This window comes from Cydia pomonella, chromosome 28, assembly GCF_033807575.1.
Source record: "Cydia pomonella isolate Wapato2018A chromosome 28, ilCydPomo1, whole genome shotgun sequence".
NCBI lineage: Eukaryota > Metazoa > Arthropoda > Insecta > Lepidoptera > Tortricidae > Cydia > Cydia pomonella.
In genome coordinates, this window is record NC_084730.1 from 5,488,001 (window position 1) to 5,511,879 (window position 23,879).

A 23,879-nucleotide genomic window follows, 5' to 3' on the forward strand; every position below is an offset into this window, starting at 1 on the left:
TAATTGACCTTACGGGCACTAATAAAGCTTTATAACAAAAAATAAAACCGACTTCATATATTACCAAAAGCGCCATACATGTACCTATAGCATTTGAAGAGTTCCCTCGATTTCTCCAAGATCCCATCATCAGACCCCGACTTGGTGCTAACGGGACCATCTCGGGGTTATACCCGTCCGATTAAAAAAAAAAGTTTGAAAATCGGTTCACAATTCTCGGAGATATCGAGTAACATACATACAAAAAAAAAACAGTCGAATTGAGAACCTCCTCCTTTTTTGAAGTCGGTTAAAAATGGTGCTAGTTTAGCGGTGTCACTCACGAATTCTTGCCAATCGTGCAGTCTAACGCAACTAGTTGCGACCAATCGCACGCGTGATGCGAACTCATCAACCAATCGCGTTGCGGCGTTAGACTGCACGATTGGCTCGAATTCGTGTGCGTGACACCGCTGTACTGGCCCCATTCTTATTGCCCGGAAGGCCCGTCTTTAGACATAGGTGGCAGCTATAGTTCGTGTTATACACGATTACGCGCAGATTTGTCAAATCTAACCTATAATAACATGATATTACGAATCAAGCCACACGTCGTCGTGAATGACACGATATATAAATCCCTTATTGGCGGTGACAAGTGAGCAGACGAAGAAGTGTTTTATTTACGAAAAGTTACATTTAATGCGTAACCACCGTGTGTACCCACACTCATCGAGACACCCCGAGACATGCCGAGAACGTCTCGCTCTCCACGAGTGTGTACAGCCGCCATAACCCTTTCGGGCATTCTCTGCTCCGTTCGGCTCAGCCATTGCTCCGAACTATTATTAGGGTTGGTACAACTTGAAGTCCCTTTGTGTGCACAACCACAGATAAGATAATTAATTACATGAATTACAACCCTAAATAGCCGAAAGGGATAGTACCATAAATAAGAAAGGGACAGCATGATTTTGTACGAAGTAATATTATTTATTCTGTAATATTCTGTAAGCTTAACGTCCCGTCAAAATTACGTACCATACCATACCATATGAATATACGAATTTTGATTCTCTTGCGAGTGTCAAAATATACGTTTTGTTCGGCATAACCGGCCATATATTTTTTTTTGACGTTAACTTAGAAGTTAGATTTTTTTTACAACTAGTATATGGTTTTAATTTCAAACTCTCCAAACGTTCCAGAGAAAAAGAGTCTTGACAGACGGACGGGCGGACGGACAATAAAGTGTATAAGGGTTCCGTTTTTTTTACAAGCTTTGTAAGTATGTATGTTTGTACGGGTCAAATCTTGCAAGTTAAATTTGACCCACTTCCCGGTTTCCGGTGAAGCTAAAAATTTGCATACATTAAGCCGGGTGACTATGCAATATTATGGTACCATCGAGCTGATCTGATGATGGAGACAGAAGATAGCCATAGGAACTGATAAAACAACGCAATCTAATTGTGTGTGGGGTTTTTAGATTTGTCTCGATGAGTATTAGTTGCCTGTGGAAAGAAAAGTACAGTCAGCGATAAAAGCTTGTACCAATAATGAAATTTTTACAAAAACTGCATTTGAGTTACGGAAACAATGTCAACGTAATTTTGGGCCGGCCTGTAGTTTAAACTGTCCTTGGTAGAAAGAAGAACTTCCTAATTCTTTTACAACACTAATCTAAATCTACATTGGACAAGTCTTCTGTGATCTTCTTGACTTCTGCATCGCTTCTCTTCTTTTCTTTAGCTTTCTGCGTCATCTTCTTGGCTTCTTCTTTCTTCTGCCCGTATAGTCTTTGCAGCTCGTCCATCACCTGAAAGTTAATATTAGTAAAATGAAAAATACATAGTTTACGACGGCGTTCCACTATGTATAATGGCAGTATATGATCGAATAAATAAATAGATAGGCTGGATGACAATTTTTTTCATGAATAAGTCGATCCGTTGTGTTTCCAGGCTCAAATGTCTATATGAGACCCATTACATTAAAGCAATACAGAATTCAGAAACGGACGGCAAAGTCTGTCGATCATACACAATGCACAAAATGCCCCTTACGAAGGGCATAGAGAAATAAGTAAGCATAGAATTCTCACTCCATAGATCAGTTTTCTTACCAAAACGTTTATTATTTTCCGTAGTCGACATCTAGCGTCAAGTAGCGGATTTATCAGTACCGCTACTTGACACTAGATGGCACGAGTGTCGTAACTGACGAAAAGTGCATTGCTCAACAATTTACATGTGATATTACAAGCAGAAGGAGTTGAATGAATGAATGAATGATTTATTGCGTATATGGTACTCGTAATTCAGGTTCCAAGAGCAGGTACAATTTGCATATTACAAAAAATATATAGAAAAACTTAATAGATAAAATGAAAATAGAGTTCCGGTTAATCCAGTCATAAATATTAGCTGAAAATGGTTGAGCATTAGACTTTTCGTTCGTCGTGACATCTATTCGATCGATCGCTAGATGCTAGATGTCGACTACGAAAATAATAAGCGTTTTGGTAAGAAAACATGTATGGAGTGAGCACTCTATGCTTACTTATTTCTCTATGCTAAAGGGTCTCTACGTTTACAACCCTGTGCAAAGTTGGACACTCAGGACCTTCGGCCCTACGCGGAGCTGAGCTTAGAACCTTCACAAGGGTAAGTCCACCGTTTGGCCTTTGGCGCTTCGCTTATTGCTTAAGTAACTTAGAGAGGGTTTTATTGACCGCTTGGGCTCGCCTTGCGGATCTTCGGCCCATGGGCTCCAGACGAAAGCGAGCCTCTCAGAACACTCCGGGCCTTCGGCCTACGCAATATCTAAAGCAAACCTAAGGCCCTGAATTACACTAAACACACTTAGGAGGGGTTTCTTGAACTCTCTTCATGAATAGTCTTACCTCAAGCGGTATGTGGTCTGGCCTGGGCTGGTGTATCTCGTACTCTCCCTTGCTGTTCTTCACCAGTTCCACCACGGAATCCTCAAGGCTTGGCAGCTCGGTGGATGCTTGTAGTGGTGGTCTTCCAGGTCTCCGCATGGCTGATGCCCAGTTTTGGAGGTAGCTGCCAGCTTCGGTTTGGAGGAGCTGAAATCATTTATAGTTGAATACTAATTTATATTGCAGATACATTACGTATAGGTATAGGATGCGATAATATTGAGCCTTTTTTGTGTCCCACCAATAGGCAAAGGCCTTCCCTTTATTTAGTAAGCCAAATAACGTAAGATATACATGAACATGGAGACGTTAAAGAGCATATAAAAAAAAAGCTGCTGCCTTCAGTAGTGATATGTAGAGGTAGTAGAAGAGAAGGGTCTTGGGGGACTTTCTGTATATGATTCTTGCACCATCTTCACACTCAAAAGCTTTAATGTGTCGTCTTGTGCCTCTGACTCTTATGGAGACAGCTCTTCCTTTAGACAGGCCTTCCCTTTCTTCCGCCAGTCATCACGGTTTGATGCATGCTGTTCTCGCCAGTCGCTGCAAAATGCGTCGAGATCATCCCACCACCTCATTTTTGATCTGCTTCTGCCCCGGCTAACCTGCGTTGTTCATTCGGCAGCCAATTTGACCCACCGTGTACAGACTCGGGTGCATTCTGCAGACGTGTCCCGCAAGTTAAAATGATTCCATTATTCCTTCTCGGAATTGAAGCCGGCTAAAAACAAGGTATAAACAGTAAATTAAAATTAAAGAAAACAAATTGTATCACCTTTTCCCTGTTTTTGGTGAGCTTGGGAGGCGTCGGCGCTTGCCGCTTCGCATTGCTGCTGCCCGCCGGCCCAGCTGAAATATAAAAAAATAACATTTTAGAAAGTAGTTGAGCAAAAACGGGGACTCACGAGTCATATACATATAGATATAGATATATGATGTCACAAATTTTGCATTGACTTGGGAAAGCCCTTTGAGGCCTTATTGATTTAACAAAAATTGTGTAGGTACTTACTTAGCGGCGCTGTGTTGGTCTGTGGGCCCAGCTCGAACATCACCTGGAAGTCAGCATGGTTGCCGAATGCGAAACCGAACCCAACTCGCGAGTCCGTTCCTAGAACACGATATTACCCATGAACCAAGATTGAAATGCATGCAGCAATAGAACAGCCTGAAGCATGACTTACCGGCCAATTCGAGTTTTAGTTATTCGATCTCACGTTTTAGTTGAAGGTTGCGCAATGCGCAATTCAGCAGGTCTTCTAAAGGAGATTGGAACCATCTCATATTGGGATGATGTCAAATCCATCTTAGATCAGTAACTTTTTATTTTATTTATTTGGCTCACAAAACAAGTTACGGACAAAAGCGGAAATTACAGTATTAGCATACAGTTCAGATCTAGACTATAATCTAAAGTAGAAAGTACCAGGTCTATGAACCGGTTATTTTTATTAGGGACGTTATTATATTGTTTAAGGTTAAATAGAGATATATCACATATAGATATATAACATCAGTCAATAATTCACTTTTGTTATCTTGAGAAGTGGTAGAGGCTGTCATAAGCGATCAGTTAGGGCCTACGCTAGCTGACGCGGACGCCCGCCGCGTGCGCACGCACACGGGTGCTATTTGTAGGTGAAATCCGCCGCACGCGTCCGCTTCAGTTAGCGTTGCTCATACTATTTTTCGTTAACCCGCTCGTCCGCTCCGTGCACCCGCGCCAGCTAGCGGAGGTCCTTAGGCAACTTTGTCCATTGAATGCGAGGTAAATTAAAATCACAGAATAAAAAGCTTTAAGTTTAGTAATTTGAAGGTCTAGTGGTAAGTTACAAACCCAAATAAGTAGGGGATCACATTATATTGTTGGAACTGGCAAAGAGAATTAGGAAGACCACGAGTGCTCACCCCATACAACGGTTTTGTTACCAAAAATACTATTATTTTCGTAGTCTACATCTAGCGTGAAAATAGAGTTCCGGTTACTCTGGTTATAATATTAGTGGAAAATCGTTGAGCATTAGACTTTGTTTGCCGTGACATCTATTGTCCTGTAGTAGTACTGAGAGTTCCGCTACTTGGCGCTAGATGTAGACTACGAAAATAATAATATTTTTGGTAACAAAACCGTTGTATGGAGTGAGCACTCTTGGTCTTCTTAATTCTCTTTGAAATTGGCCTGTTACTTGTAAGTATTTATATATAACTGTTTATTTATTTATATTAATAAGTACCTTTCTTAATTGGTGGGATGTTGGAGTAAGCCACAGATAGTAGCGAGGGCAGTTCCTCCGGGATGATCACGGAGCTGTAACCTGAAAATATACAAACATATATTTGTAGCGTTTCTTGATGGACCTTTTTTCCCCAACTACGTCGGTGGCAAACAAGCATATTTCTGTAAGGTGGAGGTACTTCCCCAGTAGGGCTCTGCTCTAGATCTGGAATGACATCCGCTGTGCTGTGTCCTACCACACTAAGCGAGATGACATTCACAGTGCCCAAACCTCTCTTTTGGACGTAGTTTAAGGACATACCCGGGTCAAAAACCTTTGAAATATTTGGGGACAATGATACATAAGTAGATTGACCTAGCCCCAAACTAAGTAAAGCTTGTACTATGAGTACTAGGGGACGATATATATACATCGACACCAATGAGTCAGGAACAAATATCTGTATTCATCACACAAATAAATGCTTTTACCGGAATTCGAAGCCGGGACCATCGGCTTCATACCTACCTATTAGGCTAAAACGGTCATTAACTAAATATTCAATATGAAGCGTTTACGAAAAGCATAAGGTACATGTTTATTGTAAAATTACTATTTTATTATAATATGGGTAAGTATATTATATACTAGTGACCCGCCCCCGTTTCGCATGGATTACACAGTCTTAACAAATTATACTTTTAAACCTTTTTTTGACGACCGGTTTGGTCTAGTGTCTAGTCTTGGGGTTCAAATCCTGGTAAGGGCATTTATTTGTGTGATGAGCATGGATATTTGTTCCTGAGTCATGGGTGTTTTCTATGTATTTAAGTATTTATAAATATTTATGTATTATATATATCGTTGTCTATGTACCCTCAACACAAGCCTTATTGAGCTTACTGTGGGACTTAGTCAATTTGTGTAATAATGTCCTATAATATTTATTTATTTATTATTTATTCTCAATAATCACTCTTATCTATTCATAGGTGAAAACCGCATGAAAACTCGTTTAGTAGTTTTTGAGTTTATCGCAGAGATACAGACAGACAGATACGGCGGGGTGTACTGTATAATGGTGTAGTAATAATTCATCACTAAAATTATTATTTTCTAGATATTATTAATTTACACGAGACCCAGAACATATACGCCTGGCGAAGAATGACGAGGAGAGCCGACCCCAAATGACATGGGAAAAGGCTAGGCAAAGAAGAAGCAGACACGAGACCTACAGGTCGTAAACGTGGCGGTAACTGAAATAAGCATGTTCTCTTAGGCCCACTTGCCCCATCCCACTAACCCAGGGTTAAGCGGTTAAACCGTGAACCCAGTGTCAATTTGTACTAGTAACCATGGTCACTCCAGGCTTAACCGGTTAACCCTGTATTAGTGGTATGATGCAAGTGGCGCTTACTAAATTATACTATCTGGTTTGTGACGATCGGGTTAATACGAGTAACACTATATCTCTTACTATACCTAGATTGCTGTTAATTATTGTAATTACTTGAGCTATATTTTCAATTCATTTTTTTTCTTTTTGCCGTGTGATACTTTCATGTTTAAAACTAGACAAAATAAGTTTCGTACATAGTGATTCGCAAATTGCACATCTTAGCGAGTGCCTGTACATGTGAGTACATTACACAACATGACCCGTCGCTGTTGGCTAACTAGTTGGGATCAAGGCAGTACGAAAACCACATTCCAAGTAGTTTTCCTTAAATAAAAATATTGCCAACATTTTTACACACTTTTTTTTTTATTATAGGACATTATTACACAAATTGACTAAGTCCCACAGTAAGCTCAATAAAGCTTGTGTTGAGGGTACTTAGACAACGATATATATAATATATAAATATTTATAAATACTTAAATACATAGAAAACACCCATGACTCAGGAACAAATATCCGTGCTCATCACACGAATAAATGCCCTTACCAGGATTTGAACCCGGGACCATCAGCTTCGTAGGCAGGGTCACTACCCACTAGGCCAAACCGGTCGTCGAAACTTTTATTGTTAACCGTCTTCTTTCCTTAGCATAGCTATCAATTCCTTTTCATGTCATTTCATTTCTAATGATCCCAAATTCAATTTGGTTGTTTTTTTTGGCACGGAGTACCTGTTGCCACATTTTGACTGATAGAAGAAGAGATAGATGATTGCTCGACATTCTCTCCATAACGAGTAGCTTCAACGGGAACACGCGTTCGCAGACCGACGCAGACTGAACGCATATTAGTCTGTGTCGGTCCGCGGTCCACTTTTTCTTTTGTATATTACTTACATCTATTTAAGTTTGTTAACACGAACTTTTTGGCCTTTCCCATGAGATTCGTGTTATCGAAGTTACACTGTTTATGTTTCGGCGGCCGATCGTAAAATCCGGCAGATCATTGAATTCCTGGGCATATCGTGAAACGTGAAAATCTTTGTCTCATTCTCTCAGTTGACGGAGCCCCTATTTGCTGGCCTCTCCTGCAAACGGCGCGGAAGTGACTCTGGGTAGTCGTAACGTAGCGGCGCGAACCCTAAGCAAATCGCGAGGCGGGATAATTCGGTATCCCCAAAGGGCAAGGGGGTTGTCTAACGAGGATGGTGTTGAGATAGGGGTGAGAATCCCGGCGGGTGTGCCTTCACGGGTCTCCAAACCGCCAGCACGACCGGGATATATGGTGAGAGCAGGGGATGAGTATTTCTATATTTGACTATACTGAACCTATCCTACCTATCTATTGGTTTAATGTGAAACACTACACAGGAACTTTACGATCGGCCGCCAACATATGCCAGGCGCTTACAGTCGTCTATTACATAATGTATAGTAATAATGAGTAGTGTAGGTCATGGACATCATACTAGGCACATAAGTATCTACTTGCATGCACCCAGAGGCAGCCATTTAGAAATCTGTTATTCTAATGTTATTATTTATAACAATGAATAGCGCTCGTACGAATATTGGCAGAGTTTCATTGATTAAGGTGAGGCGGAGTGCGCCATGCCGCCTAACGCCTACCTTGAATATATCGAAAACTGCTTATAGAATATCTACTAGTAATATTACTAGTAGCTTTCAATTTTGTTAGTAGTAGTAGTATTACTAGTAATATCCTACCCCGTCTCACCTTATATAATTTTTTTTATGATATAAGAGGCAAATGAGCAGATTCATAGAGAAATAAGAAGTACATAGAGTGCTCACTCCATACATCAGTTTTGGTACCAAAACGATTTTCCGCTAATATTGTAACCAGAGTAACCGGAACTCTATTTTCAACTCCTACGCGTTATTAGCTGAAAATCATTGAGCATTAGACTTTTTGTTTGCCGCGACATCTATTGTCGAGTAGCAGTACTGAGAGTTCCGCTACTCGATGCTAGATGTCGACTACAAAAATAATAAGCGTTTTGGTACCAAAACTGATGTATGGAGTGAGCACTCTATGTACTTCTTATTTTTCTAGGCCTGAATGTAAGCAAATACAGTCGCCCATGGACACCTGCAACACCAGAGGGGTTGCAAGTGCGTTGCCGACCTTTAAGATTGGAGTACCTACGCTCTTTTCTTAAAAGTTTGAAGGTCGTATCAGTCCGGAAATATCGCGGACGACAGTTCATTCAATAATTTAGCTGTGGATGTTTCTGGAGAAACGCACAGTTGAGGACTGCCAACCACCTAAGTGGTGAAGATGACTTACAGCAACATATCGATCTTCGATAGGAAATTGAATGAAATATTTAACAGATCGATATCAGCCTCGGGCATCTCACCTTAAGGCCACCCTTAAGTACATATGGCCCTTAAAACTTTTAGCACCATATGTGCTGTAGAAATATATACGGCTGGCTTTTATTTTCAAACGTCTTCAAAAAAAGGTCATCCATCATTCGATCATATTTGGTTGCATAGCTTGTAAACGATTTAATAACTAAATTATAGAATTGTTTACGGTGTAATTAATATTCGGTCGGTTTAAAGAAACTTTTTTCAAAGTTTGTTTTCGAGGCTGGCTTACATTGTTTATTCAAAATGTGGTTTTTCCAAAACGCTAGTTGGTTAAGTATGGCGCCTTCTAAATCGATTACGAGAACTAGCGATTTACCCGAACCGGCCGAACCCGTAATCAAACCAATTATGATTATTACGCGATCCACTACTCACCTAATGAAAGTAGACACAGGAAAAAGCACGATTTCACAACCATTTTAATTTTTAACAAAAAACACATCAAAATCACACAACCAAACTCATTTCTCACAAGACGCAAGTCATAAAAAAATTGAATTAAAAAAACTAAACTGTCAATGCCGAGTTTTGCCGCCAAACTGAGCTCAGGAACATATGATATCCGGACTAAAACTTTCACTGTTATTAAAAGATCATAAATTATATTTAACCCAATCAATAATCAACTTAATCACATATCATTAAGGCATACATTCTTTTGAACTGAATCACTGCTGTGATTCATTTTCGACCGGCCGCGAACTCGTTCCTCGAGTTCGAATTTTAAAATCGTTTAGAAGTATCTTTCAAACACAGCACATTGCAATTTGATATCTATGAACTTGTTAATAAAGTTGGAATTGCTTTGCGTTTGACCTTAATTTGCTAATTGCATATGTGTGCGTTTCCATTCACTTCGACCTAGCGTAACTTTCGAAAAGAATAAATGACGTAATTTTGCTAATTCAAAATGAACTTCATTTTAAGTCGTTTAAGACCCTACTTTCTCGTTTCAGTACGAGGCGTTTATGACGTTTTGATATGTGATTTGACCACCACTTTCATATTTCGAAACCGATAGTGGTTTGCACTGTGTGTTTTCCAGTTATGTCATATGTGTGGCTATTCCATCAAAAGTATGTTTACGATTTTGTACCCTGCTGCTTTGAAATAAGGCGTATATTGTGTACATATTTTTAACGCTGACTGTACAATATGAGTTTTCGTTTAGTGATAAAAAGACACAGTATCTGTTGTGTCCACGTAGTGTCATTTTAAGGTTTTCCGTGGTTTGGGCAAAATATACGGAGGTCACCGCAGGTCCCTGGTTACGTAAAGCGCAGTGAACGCTATGGGCTTAAATATTTTTCTCTTCGAAAACTTAGCTAATTATATATATATAATAAATGTTAAGATCCTTATGAAACATTATCTGACTGAATGTAGTATCATATGTAGGTATAAAGTCGTAATATATTATATTACTGTAATTCAGAAAATTACCACTAATAACTCTATCAAATTAGAGTTAAATTATATTTGCGGCGTTTGGGGTTGAAACCCTAGGGCCGTGGGGGCCTAGCGCGCGCCGCCTCTATAAGGAGTTAGCAAAACGCCTTATAGAGGCTTCGGGTGACCAGAGCGCTGGCCTGTACTTCGCCCAGCGGATAAGCATTGCTATCCAGAGGGGTAATGCAGCCAGCCTTCTGGGCACCCTGCCAAGCGGTCTCGATCTGGGACAATTTTTTTATTTATAAGTTTTTGTTTTTCCACCCATTTGTGTTTATTATAATTAAAATTTCTCATTTTATAATTAGAGTCCATTTTTGGAATAACCCGACTGTAATTTGCCGAAATCAATCAAATACCTTTACCTACTTTTTCCGGTCCTCAGCTCTGTTTGGAGATGTAAAAGTTCCCCCCATACCAGAGAGAGAGTGGCTAAAAATATTGTAGGTAACTCACCATAAATAAGCTTTTTAAAAAAAAAATCATATTCAAGGTCTGCTCTGATTATAATCAAAATTCAGTGTTCAACTTAAATATCTAGACATATACTCGGACCAAACTAACTCTACATGACATTTGTAATGACAAAGTGTGGCGAAATTTCTATGAAAATATGACGTCTATATGGCATTCCCTCACTTTGTTTTGTTTAAATTGGCGCAAAATTAAAGGCCAGTCCAGACGGGAACTATTTTTCGCCAATCTGATTAAACTGTCTGATCAAATCAGGTGGTGTGGACGCAAACGTTATATGACTCGCTGATTTTGACCGCCGATTAGGACCGTTAATAGCGATAAAATGGAAGTGCGAACGCAAGAATACAAAATTGTGACGTCCATTCAAGTTTGGAGGCATTTTTTAATTCAGAGCGCTCAAATATCACCATAAATCTAAAATTGGTGACTAAATTGGAGATTGACGCCAATTTCTTTACTGATCAAATCAGCCGATTTGATTATGCCGAATGGACTGGCTTAACGTAGACGGACTCTAGAAAAGTTTCCATCAAGTTCAACTACGTAAATGGTGTAGAAATGTCTTCAATTACCATTATATTTTTGCACTTTCCCTATTTACTTCTTTATTTAGTCATGTATGGTCCGGATATATACTGGCGGCGGAACTAACGCTCAAACTCAACATGGTGTTTGTTTCTTTATACGGTTGATTTTAGAAATAGTAAATCGCTTAAGACCGTTTTCACATTGTTTGATCCGATAACTGATAGAAGTAAAATGTATAAAATACATTGACATGTATCTAAGGACGGGCCTTACGGGTACTAAGAATGGTGCTAGTCTCACTCACGAATTCGAGCCAATCGTGCAGTCTAACGCCACAAAAATCAGCGGCATTCATTGCTATGCTGATGATAGTACGGGTGATGCGTCTTACACCGGCCGCACCAATATCTCTCGGGAAAACGTCATAGAGAGCCGGAACAAACTTGTGTCTGAAATTGAGACTTCCCTAAACGAAGTCTCTGAATGGGGTCGACTTAACTTAGTCCGTTTCAACCCTACCAAGACACAAGTTTGCGCGTTTACCGCAAAAAAGTTAGAGTTTGTCGTATCACCTCGTTTTGAGAGCACTCCCCTGACTGCCACACCCGGTATCGGAATCCTTGCCGTCGACATCTCGAGTGAAGTCCAGTTCCGCGGCCATCTAGAGGGTAAGGCTAAATTAGCCTCAAAAAAGCTCGGTGTGCTCAACAGATCGAGACAGTATTTCACACCGGCCCAACGCCTACGGCTTTATAAGGCGCAGGTGCGCCCGCACATGGAATACTGTTCGCATCTATGGGCAGGGGCACCCCAGTACCAGCTTCTCCCTCTGGACCGCATCCAACGAAGAGCAACTCGAATTGTCGACTGCCAGTGTATTTCGGATCGGCTTGACTCCTTGGCGCTGCGTAGAGATGTGGCCTCGCTCTGCATTTTCTATCGCATGTACAACGGGGAGTGCTCCGAGGAATTGTTCGGATTAATCCCTGCCGCTTCTTTTCGCCATCGCCCTACGCGACAACATTTCCATCCTCACCACTTAGATGGTTGGCAGTCCTCAACTGTGCGTTTTTCCAGGAACTTTCTGCCTCGCACAGCTAAACTGTGGAATGAACTGTCGCCTGCGGTATTTCCGGACCGATACGACCTTCAAACCTTCAAGAAAAGAGCGTACTCCCATCTCAAAGGCCGGCAACGCACTTACAACCCCTCTGGTGTTGCAGGTGTCCATGGGCGGCGGTAATCGCTTACCATCAGGTGATCCGTCTGCTCGTTTGCCTCCTCTACCATAAAAAAAAAAAAAAAAAAAAACAAAGCGATTCGTCGCAATACCGCATCACGCGCGCAATTGGTCGCAATTAGTTGATAAAATGATAAAATATGTTTTTTTTTCTGTATTTATTTATTCATATAAAATAAAAATATTAAGGCAAAAAAGGCGGACTTGATGCCATAGGGCACTCTCTAACAGCTGTTTTCTCATAGGCACCATTCGAAGAGGCACTTCCTATAATTACGGTCATCCCGGACTCCCGTGTCAAAAATTAACTATGTTGTAGTTAAAAGTAGGTAAATTAAAAAAAAAATCTTTCAGTATCGTTTCATAGTATTAAGACCTACGTTTATGTTTGCGGTTATATATATATGAATAATTGCAGACAAACATACATACATACATACAAACAAACATACGGGTCAAACTGAGAACCTTCTTTTTTTAAGGCAGTTAAAAAAACACAGTACCTATACCTGAAAGGCTAGAAGACAAGTATTACCTACTAATAGTATCAGTCAATCAAGTTTTTTTTTGAGGACCAAAGGTCTTTATGGGACCCATTACTAAACGGTAAGTACTTGAACGTGACATCACGATCAAATTCAAATTCAAACCGTCTTGCAGTATGAAAAACAAGAATATTGCGATTTTGGCGGTGAATTATTGCGTTTCTGTATATAAGTAGTTACATAAGAAAGCATTTTTGCCAAGCAAATGATGACCTTCGCTCTCGTTTATCAATATTTTTTAGGAAAATACTACCATGTGTGACTTTTCTCGAACTGTAAGTTTTTTAGCTACCTACTTGTTAATTGTTATGTTAATTATAAAGTCCCTTCGCTAACCCGTGAGAATTTCTCTCAATTGCCAACAATAGGTATTTTTTATTGACTTAGCCATATTGTAACGACACTGCGTATTCGGCTGGTGAAATAGTTGGTCCTGTCTATTAGTAGTTTTATTAAAAATTGTGTAGTATAATGAAGTTTGGTGTGTGCATTTGCATTATGATTTTTACATGTAAGTTTTTACACCTCATCATTTTAAAACAGCTTTTTTTATAAAAATGAGTATTTTAAGTGAAATTCTGGAGTTATTCTATATTTACTGCTAAACTCATAATATTTACGTGATTTTATGAGAAATTGTACTGACGCTAAATTGTAGTTTTTGTATGTTTTTTTTTACATAAAACTATTTTTTTAAAAGCGAAACCCATTAACCTAGAATTTATTATGCTGAAGCGATGAACATCAAAATCAAAGTGATTTATTAAGTTTTAGTTAAGTAGTGGAAACCTTTTTCTCCCGAAATGGAGATTTCATCAAAAATGTACGTACGTTCGGTTAGAGTCGCAAAGCTATTCTTCCTACTTAAGCCCTAACAACCCCCAACCCCTTTTACCCCTCTAAGAGTGTAAAAAGGGTTGGGTTGGCGGTTAAGAACACTTAGATTAATATTTGTCTATTGACAGGTGTAATAGGCACTGAAGGCATATTCCTGATAGTGCCCGAAGACGTGCCCATGGCTCTCATCGGCATCTACGGATTCTCACCACCGGTTCGTGTTGGTAAGATCAACATTTCTTTTCGGGGTCTCCGCTTGGCGCGCTGTTTCTAAATTCCATACAAAATGAGACTCAACGCAGAGGACACTGGTTCGATTCCAGCCTGGGGCACTGGAGGCCTTGGTCACTTTTTATTAGTATATGACATTTATTTCACTTTATCGCCACTCGTTGCGAATTTCCACACTTGTATTGTAATGTAAGTACCTATTACAATTCAATACAAATTTTCCTTGTTGTATCACCTCATATATATCCGATTCGAACACACATAATATGTAGGTAAGTACCTACATGAAAACAGAGGTAAACAATAGGCGTCCTTATCGTCGATCTCTTCTAGATATCCCCATAGCTAGTTGAGATATGAAAATGTTGAAATTAAGTAACCAAGGCCCTCAGCCCACGGAGTGCAAGCGTATACGTATCGTAAAAACGTTACGAGTACGAAACGCGTAGACTTCAGAACCCCTAGTGTAAATTTATTCGATAACGTGACGTGACGTACGCGTTTACGTTAAGTCAAGCGGGACGTTATGGAAACTCAAAATCCCATACAAAATGAGACTCAACGCAAACGCGTACGTCAAGTCTTGCTATCGAATAAATTTACACTAGGGGTACAGGCCGCGTAGCCAACTTTACAATCGTTAACGCTCTACAGCGTAGCGTAGTCATCTCTCTCTATCACTCTTCCATATTAGTGCGACAGTGACAGTTGCGTTTCGTTCGCCACGGAGCGTGAACGATATGCACGTTAGCTACGCGGGCTGGGCACCAAGCGTCGTGTAAGCCTTTTATAAGCGAAATCTCATTAGTTGAAATCAAGGCGTCACCGGCGTCTTACATTCTCGTCAGATGAAGAAGATTTTTTATTGTATGATTATGTCAGAAGTTTTGTTGTTTACGCCTGTCGTAATGATGACATAAATCTCATAGTTTCGTGTGCGGACTTGTTTGAACTTGTGCGTGCTCGTAGCGCTCGCGTTCTACGCGCGTATTACGATACGCTTACGCGTTTCTTACGCTTACGATCCGCGTGCTGAAAGTCTAACTAGGAGATTCATATAGTTATAATTATTGCTATACCTAGTAGTATGTTTCCAGGGAAGGACCACCGCGTGGGTTTCGGGTTCCGATTTGGCAGCCATGCGGATTTTCAGGTCATGTACGAGTTTGGGCCGCAGATGCGCACAAAACCCCTTCAGCCTATCAGTAAGCACTTATACTTACAGTACAATACAATACAAATACTCTTTATTGCACACCTCAATAAAAACAATACAGAGAGAAAACAGCATCAGAAGTAGAGGGTTATTAGTCTAATTAGCCTTATTTCTATTCCCGTATTTTTATATATTTAAAACAAACGATAAGACCACATTGTTTATTATAGGACGGTCCATATTTTTTCGTGTAGCGGAGGCTATAGGAGGAAAATCTCTATGTATAAAAATTGTCCATGAAAAAACATTAAATAGGTGGCACCACAATACACCGAAATAAAATGTCATAGACCTATAATATTTATATAGATGTGCCATACGCTTGCGCCCGTGAGGAACAGAACATACGCTATGCGACAAAATTAAAATCACGTTTTAACATTCCTGACCACAAACCATCTACGTAACTTGGTCGGGTTATTTGTTGCCCCTTCCCCATTTCATCTCTATATTATTATAATTCTATTTTTATACTCCCTTTTGTCGTGTTTTAATTTATCGCCACTCGTTGCGAATTTCCTACTTTTCGCACTTGTAAAGAACTAATTTCGTGTCATTGCAGAAATCCGTTCGGCAGCATACAGACAGCGCGTGACGCGGCGACGTCCGCTGTTAGAGCTGCTGCTGCGTGCTGGGCTGCTGGAAGTAGCTGAAGCAGAGGCCGAAGTCTCATACGACGAGGACCTGGATCAGCCTAGATAGCCTGGTGACAGAGACCGTGTCGGAGGGTCTGCCATCTCGTGACCTGAATCGAAAGCGAAAACAATCCACGCTTCTAAGCAGGTACTGCCCCCTACACTTCATGCTCGCTCTATTTCGCATAAGGTGAGATGGGGTAAGAATAACATAGTTTATAAAAAGTAGCCGCTAAAACCTCGCGTGATTTGTGCTCAAGCCCCAACTTATCTTGGTATGACTCTAAAGTGTTATTCTTGTCCCGGTGTTTGTCTTACCTCATCTCACTTTAGTTGGTGCTGCATCTAGTGGCTTAAATCTAAAAATGGAAACTTTACATAATGCTTCGCACCAATGAAAAGGGGGCGTTTACAGTTCATGCAGCACGCTCCCTATAGGTCAAAATGTTTCAGAATAAAAAAAGTAAGAAAGAAAAAAGTGTTTTTTTACGTTTAGAACCTTATCGTCTCTTTACCTATCACGAACGATACATTGATTTGGATGTCTAACTAAGGGGCACGAGTTTTTAGGGTTCCGTAGCCAAATGGCAAAAACCGGAACCCTTACAGATTCGTCATGTCCGTCTGTCTGTCCGATTATGTCACCGCCACTTTTTTCCGAAACTATAAGAGCTATACTGTTCAAACTTGGTAAGTAGATGTATTCTATGAACCGCATTAGGATTTTTACACAAAAATAGAAAAAAAAACAATAAATTTTGGGGGTTCCCCATACTTAGAACTGAAACTCAAAAAATCTTTTTTCATCAAACCCATACGTGTGGGGTATCTATTGATAGGTCTTTAAAAATGATATTGAGGTTTCTAATATCATTTTTTCCTAAACTGAATAGTTTGCGCGAGAGACGCTTCCAAAGTGAAAAAAATTGTGTCCCCCCCCCCCCTGTAACTTCTAAAATAACAGAATGAAAAATCTAAAAAAAATATATGATATACATTACCATGCAAACATCCACCGAAAATTGGTTTGAACGAGATCTAGTAAGTAGTTTTTTTTTAATACGTCATAAAATTAAAAAAAATTTTTTTTTCATCAAACCCATACGTGTGGGATATCTATGGATAGGTCTTCAAAAATGATATTTAGGTTTCTAATATCATTTTTTTCCTAACTGAATAGTTTGCGCGGGAGACGCTTCCAAAGTGAAAAAATGTGTCCCCCCCCCCCCCCCCCCCTGTAACTTCTAAAATAACAGAATGAAAAATCTTAAAAAAATATATGATATATATTACCATGCAAACTTCCACCGAAAATTGGTTTGAACGAGATCTAGTAAGTAGTTTTTTTTAATACGTCATAAATGTACGGAACCCATCATGGGCGAGTCCGACTCGCACTTGGCCGCTTTTTTTCTTAGATTACCTCATTATTACAATTGTCTTTGCTATCTCGCTGACTGAATCGAACTTGTATCCAATTTAACATATTTTATTTTGTGTGTGTAAATAGTCATGTCGCTAAGGCGCATAGTTTCCAAGATATAAGTGAAAACCGAAAAATGGGACCTTCAAACCCCCCCTCCGCGGCTCAAGGGCTACAACCGGGGATATTGATATGTTCACCTCCTAACTAGTCCAAACAAAGTTATGGAGTCAAAACATTATTTTCGAAGCATTACTTCTATACCTTCTTGTTATTTATCGCTACCAAGGATATAATAAAACACAAAATTGTTGAATAATAATTATAATATCGTATTCATTAATATATAACATTAGTCTTTTCCGCAAATGGCATTACACTTTTGAACATTAAATAAAAAAAATATCTACAAGATCGGACCGTACATTTTAAAATTACCAGGGCAATGTTACAACTTGATCTAATTCCGTTTTTTATTTGCATTTCCACATAATTGTATGCATTCAGAATGGAAGACTGCTTTGGCACCCACATATAGTACACAGACTTCCTTACATTTTCGGTAGTTTTCTAAATTAGGAAATAAATTATACTTGCAGCGCCTCTACTGGCGAAGAAGTGATTTTTTTGTATTCTAAAAACCCCATACTGCCTATAGCCCATTACATGCCATTAATAGAAACTCTAAAGGCCCACCATATAAAACATGGTATTTGAATTTGATATCATATTGAAGTAAATATGGCTGAATTTTGTAATCGAACGAAACAAAAGAAATCGAACATCGAATCTTTTCGAATTGAATATGGTTTAAATTACATTGAAACAATTAGTACTACTGGTAGGACAATGGGCCTTAAGAGGATAAAGGATTGTTACATTATGAAAGTTATTTTTTTAAGTGTTTCACATTCAATGAAATATATCAAATTGTAACATCACCCTGAAAACATTCACGCACGCAAGCTACCCTCCATTTTATAAATACCAGAGCAAAATATTGAGATTTAGATTTAAAAAAACATGTGTAATTATTCCAGAAATTATCCGAATTTAGAAACAAACAATTTATAGTTTGATCTACAAACAATGTTTCGAGGGTATTTTGAAATCTCTGGTATCAATAAAACGGAGCAACTACCCACTACAGCTTATACTTAAAATTGTGACGAAAATTGCAAAAAAACACTTATGAACTACGATAACATTGACCCAACGGACGTTAATCGATGCTTAGAGTTAATTACCAGGTAATTAATGTTAATAATTAGATTTCTATGCCCTTTATACAAAAGTTAATATGGAAATCGCGTCGCTTTCACTGCCTTACTTATTCCATAGCCGGAGCTCCTAAGTTCCTAGTAGAAATCCAAATTAAGTATGGCTTATGAAGTTAGGGAAGGTAAAAATTTAATGTTTTTATAATATTATGGATTGGTCCAAAAAATGCAACTGTCCAATCTTTAATCTGGATTTTTACTATATTTAGTTAACAAGGATACGATTAATATTGTTATATGTTTGAAGCTTCAACAGGACTATGGAACAAATAAGAATTATTCCCACTTTTATAAGTTACAGCGAACTCTGCATTTATGACAGTTTTATTTAAAATAATAGTAGAATGCATTTGGTGCCATTGTATGTAAAAACAGGCCCACGCGTCCGCGCCACCTAGCGGACGCCCTGATCCCTTAACGCCTGGTCAGAAAAGTGTAATTTACATATAATTTTTAAAACAGTGCCTTACTATGAAATGGGCCGTACGCTTGTTTATTTTCGTGCAGTTTTTGAACTTAACACTATGACTGTCTTTTTCATATTTCAGTCCAAATAAACGCTGATAATTTTTGTGTAACTTATATAAGTGGTTTGTTTCGACATTTTGTAAGGGCGTTGCAAAATAGTTGAAAATGTGCATTGTAGGCTAATTCAGACGACTCACAGCCAACCTGGCGGCGCGGCTTGAAACGTGAACACCGGTCAAACAGGATGGGTTATGAAAAATATTATTCCCATTGTAATTTTGACTTCAGAAGCGGGATCTATGTGGGATCATGGGATATGTTTATTTAGACTTTTATGATTATTTTTAATCACATCAGTTAAATGTGCTATAATTTATTAATTGATGCTGTATATGCAGCCAAAATTTCATATTTTAAATAATTCGCTTATTGGAAGGTAGATATATTTGTGTGGGTTTAATTTATTGTTCAAGATAAAAAATACTTTACTTAAAAAAAACAAGTATTATACAAACAACAGCTAAGTAGATAAAAAGATATGTCTTATTTTATGTCAAATTGAAATTTGATAATGTTACCATATTCGTATATTTTGTTTGATGATAATATTCATTGTTTTATTAGAACTTTCAGAACTAAACTCTGGCAAATAAAAAAACAAAGAAAAAGTATTAGTTCCTCTAATTTATTCGAAAAGTTTTCTATTCTTTATATCCTGCTACCCTAAGGTTGTCTGGAAGAGATCGATTACTTACAGCGATAACACCGACTGTTGCTACCTTTATTTATATTGTAAATCTTGTTGGAGTTTGTTTTGTATGTGATGCAATAAAGAATATTTACTTACTTATTTGTCATATATTAATTATTCATAAACATAACTCCATTTCCTTAATCCAAGTCGGTAAAATCACGTTTCACGCCGCGCCAACGACTTTAGTACTACACACATGAAATTTAATAATAAGTTTGACAATTCACTCCTAGTACTTGGACGCAAGAAACAGATTCCGATCATTACAAATTGAGCTCTATAGCTCGGTCGTACGATTATATTTACAGTGCAGTGCTCTGATACACCTAACCTTCATTGTAGGAATATTTCTTATGTAAAGGAACCATTATCATTTCAGAAGTAGACCTGTAGGCAAAGGCTAGACGTGCAATAAATATAATGATACACGCATCGCTACACGTGCAATATTTATCACGTCAGTACTGTAACTGTTTTATAGAGCTCAGAGGGCCTACCGCGAACCACGTTCTCCATGTCATACTCACATACGAATTTACAAGTGCAACAGAGAGGCAACACATCGAACGTGGTTCGCGGTACGCCCTCAGCCGTCACTCTCCATAGCTGTCACGATGCGTATACATAACGTATATACTGACATATCGCAGTATTTACTGTGCATGTAGCTCTGACGTGTAGTCTAGTATATTGATGGATGTCAATATTTATCACAAACTGCGATCCAGAATACTAATCTAGGTTTCCGTGATAAATATTGTGATCAATGATTATACTAGACTAGACGATCAATATATATCACGATATTATAAATATTAGTAAATCACAGTATTTATTGTACGTCTAGCCTTCACCGTAAAGTAACTTTTTAGTGAAATGATACCTTATTTATGGGGTTGTAAGGTTTAATTCAGGATACACAAGGCGTAGATCTTGCTATTTGTCGTACTTTTAACAGAAAAAAAGATATAGTGCAATTCGACAAAAGATGACGCTAGGGAATAAAAAAAATAAAACAGAATATGATGTACGGTAAAAAATACACATGTAAATATCAGTTGTTCTTAATTATTGCGTAAAATAGAATTTATTGTAGCAGCTGCAAGAGCATATAAAAATAAAAACACTAGCGCCATCTAGTGAATAATCTACGCACTATTCATAAAATGATCAATATATTTGAGCGCATTTCTAAAACACGCTCAAATAAATACGAAACTGGCTTAAGACATAACTTTCGTGAAGCGGCTGGATGTACAGTTATCACTTATTTTTAATATTTACACCCTTATAGTAGGAGGTTTAAAATTCACAATTCCGTTATTTCTCTAAATAGGACACACTTCTAAACACAAAACATGTAGTTTACACTCATATGTATTGTATTTTCCTAGGCAATGTGCGGCCTACGGCCTGGCGGTCCGAGGGGCCTCGCGCCTCAAATATATACGTAAACTCGGACGCAACGTTAAAATGTATTAGTTTTTTCTTGCGCCACCAGAGGGCCTCGCTAAATGTACCTTGCCCGCACCAAATGTTGGTCTTGCCCCGCCACTGTATGTACCTCTTCGTTGGTTGTTATGAAGACAATACTGGCATCTGATGCAGTTAAAAATAGTTCTTATTATCGTCTTGCCGGGGGCACGGCCGTGCCCCCAGAACAATCAGAGAAAGAGGTACTCTGTATTGACGGTATCTTTTACTTTTCTTAAATCTTGATTTTTATACGCTAAAATCGCAAAAAAAAAATCTTGTCTCTTACCTGGTTTTGTGCATTTGTATAATTACTTAATAAAAACATAATTGGAATGATAAATAAATGCAAATATAAATACTATCTAAAAATGGCGACGGATTTTCCTTTTTTAATAACTCTGATTAAATTCGTTATTTAAAAACAATTTAGAAAACAATGTAAAATATACAATTTACAACGAATGGAATAAATAACATTTACAAACATAATAGCTTAAGTTTTTTTTAAATATCTAAAAGTATTTTTTAAGGTCTTTTAGTTCATCTCACATGGTTATACAAGGCCTAGATGGCGCCACCAGTTTATTTAATCGTATTTCAATATAAATGAAGATATCTCAAAAAAAAAACAATAATGACAGTCTTAGAAATATCTTGTTGTATCTTACAGAAAAGGGATTGGCTATGGTTACCCGTCATTTCCCCACATTTTATGTCAAAAACGTCACATCCTGACACATTGGGTGTTTGTGTGTGACGTTTAGCGCCTGCCCGTTTAGTATCAAAGGGATTCGCATACAATCATTTTTTATTTTTTATTTATAATAATATGTTTTAATTGTTTATTTGAAGGTTATAAGATTAGGTTAAATTAGAGAATTTTAACAACATTACGACACACACAACAAAAATTTTAAGTTAGAAAAAAAAACAAATTATTATTTTTTGCTTAGGTATTAGGTATAGGTATTCCATGTATACAAAATAAAATGGTGGCGCCATTGTCTTCTAACTCTCCTTTGTTATGCTATTAAAACAAAGTTAGTATTACACTCTTGTAAAACTTAAAATTTTACCGCTGAATAAAATCAGAGTTTCACAAATATCTGTTACTCCATCACATGACGAAATATCTTCAATATTTGTCATGTGGTACGGCAGCGTCCAACGTTTTTACCTATTTTTTTTACACCAGTCACGCTCAGATTAGTATACCCAAGGGCGTGGCCAAGGGTGGCGGCCCAGGGGGCAGCTGCCCCCCTAGAGGGTGGGGCAGCTGCCCCCCTAGAGGATAAAATTTGTAATTAAATGTATGCCCCTCCCTCTCCAATCCGCTATCGGCCATAGCAAATGCCTTTTGACTCTCGTTCTATTATAACAGTAATATTAAAGAAAATTCAGCTCTAGTTTAATAAAAACCTAAATAGGCCAATACTGGAAAAAATATATATTAAAATTCAATAAATATGTAATGTCAAATGTAATACTAAATAATGGACGCCGCACAAACACAATATTAGTTCTAAATTTTATTTAGCAAAATTTACACGAACATACAATGCCCTGGTTACAACTAAAACATTATTTGGACGACTTTCATAATCAAATCACTAGATGGCGTTACAATATACTTCCATAATCAAACCAATAGATGGCGTTGCGGTCCAAGTATATAAACATTCTTACTGATTTAGATATAATACTCAATACGTCATTTCTAATTCAAGCCAAGATTGAGTAGCCTTGAAAATACTTTAGGCCTATTTCCAACTATTGACATTCTAGGACCATCGTGACACGCGTAGTTTCGTGTAAAAAGAGACTTTAAGACGACTTTTCACACGAATCGACACAAGAGGTCTAAATATACATAGTTTAAATTCCATCACAGGCAAAACACACTTATAATTGTCCAACTACTCACCGCCAGATGGCGTCCTATCAGTTGTATCACCTTCACATCTCTGACACTTTAGTATTCACCACTATATGGCATTACTGACTCTAAATGTCTTAACGTAATCTCACATACTTTTAGTTCAATTCCACTAGATGGCGTGACCTCTATTGAAACGTTTAGTACCGACTATTCATCATAGATGGCGTGAGCTGGTAACGTTTATGAAACGTTTAGTACTAGCTTTCGACAGTAGGTGGCGTTTATGAACGTCGTTTTTACACGTTTCGTGGTATATTATATCACGTGTTATGTCGCTACATATACTAGCTGCTTGCCCCGGGTTCGCGCGCCGGCGGTAGGGACTGAGGGCTCTGCGAGAATTGGTTCACCATCTTGCTTTGCATCATGTTTAGGAGTATGTCGCTGTATTGCTCCATTAGGGACATGTTGTTGGATTCTGTGGAAAAAAGAATCGTA

At 38.4% G+C, this 23,879-nt stretch overlaps 3 protein-coding genes across 3 annotated transcripts in view; 1 reads left to right on the forward strand and 2 right to left on the reverse strand.

The window, feature by feature from the left end:
- Positions 1-965: 965 nt before the first annotated feature.
- Positions 966-9,492, reverse strand: LOC133532946 (uncharacterized). The gene is made up of 6 exons (XM_061871824.1): positions 9,319-9,492; positions 5,158-5,238; positions 3,936-4,034; positions 3,699-3,772; positions 2,885-3,070; positions 966-1,798 (listed from the first exon to the last, which is right to left on the reverse strand). The coding sequence occupies exons 1-6, from the start codon at positions 9,383-9,385 to the stop codon at positions 1,658-1,660; spliced, it is 648 nt and encodes a 215-aa protein (XP_061727808.1). The 5' UTR covers positions 9,386-9,492; the 3' UTR covers positions 966-1,657.
- Positions 9,493-13,680: 4,188 nt separating this feature from the next.
- Positions 13,681-16,401, forward strand: LOC133532872 (uncharacterized). Its single transcript, XM_061871730.1, has 4 exons — positions 13,681-13,693; positions 14,148-14,243; positions 15,348-15,455; positions 16,029-16,401. The coding sequence occupies exons 1-4, from the start codon at positions 13,681-13,683 to the stop codon at positions 16,166-16,168; spliced, it is 357 nt and encodes a 118-aa protein (XP_061727714.1). The 3' UTR covers positions 16,169-16,401.
- A 1,431-nt stretch (positions 16,402-17,832) lies between these two features.
- Positions 17,833-23,879, reverse strand: part of LOC133532998 (mitogen-activated protein kinase-binding protein 1) — a 148,364-nt gene continuing 142,317 nt past the window's right edge. Inside the window, exon 37 of the mRNA XM_061871904.1 lies at positions 17,833-23,859. Coding sequence (XP_061727888.1) covers positions 23,726-23,859 — 134 coding nt within the window. The 3' untranslated portion in view covers positions 17,833-23,725. The remainder of the gene's footprint in view (positions 23,860-23,879) is intronic.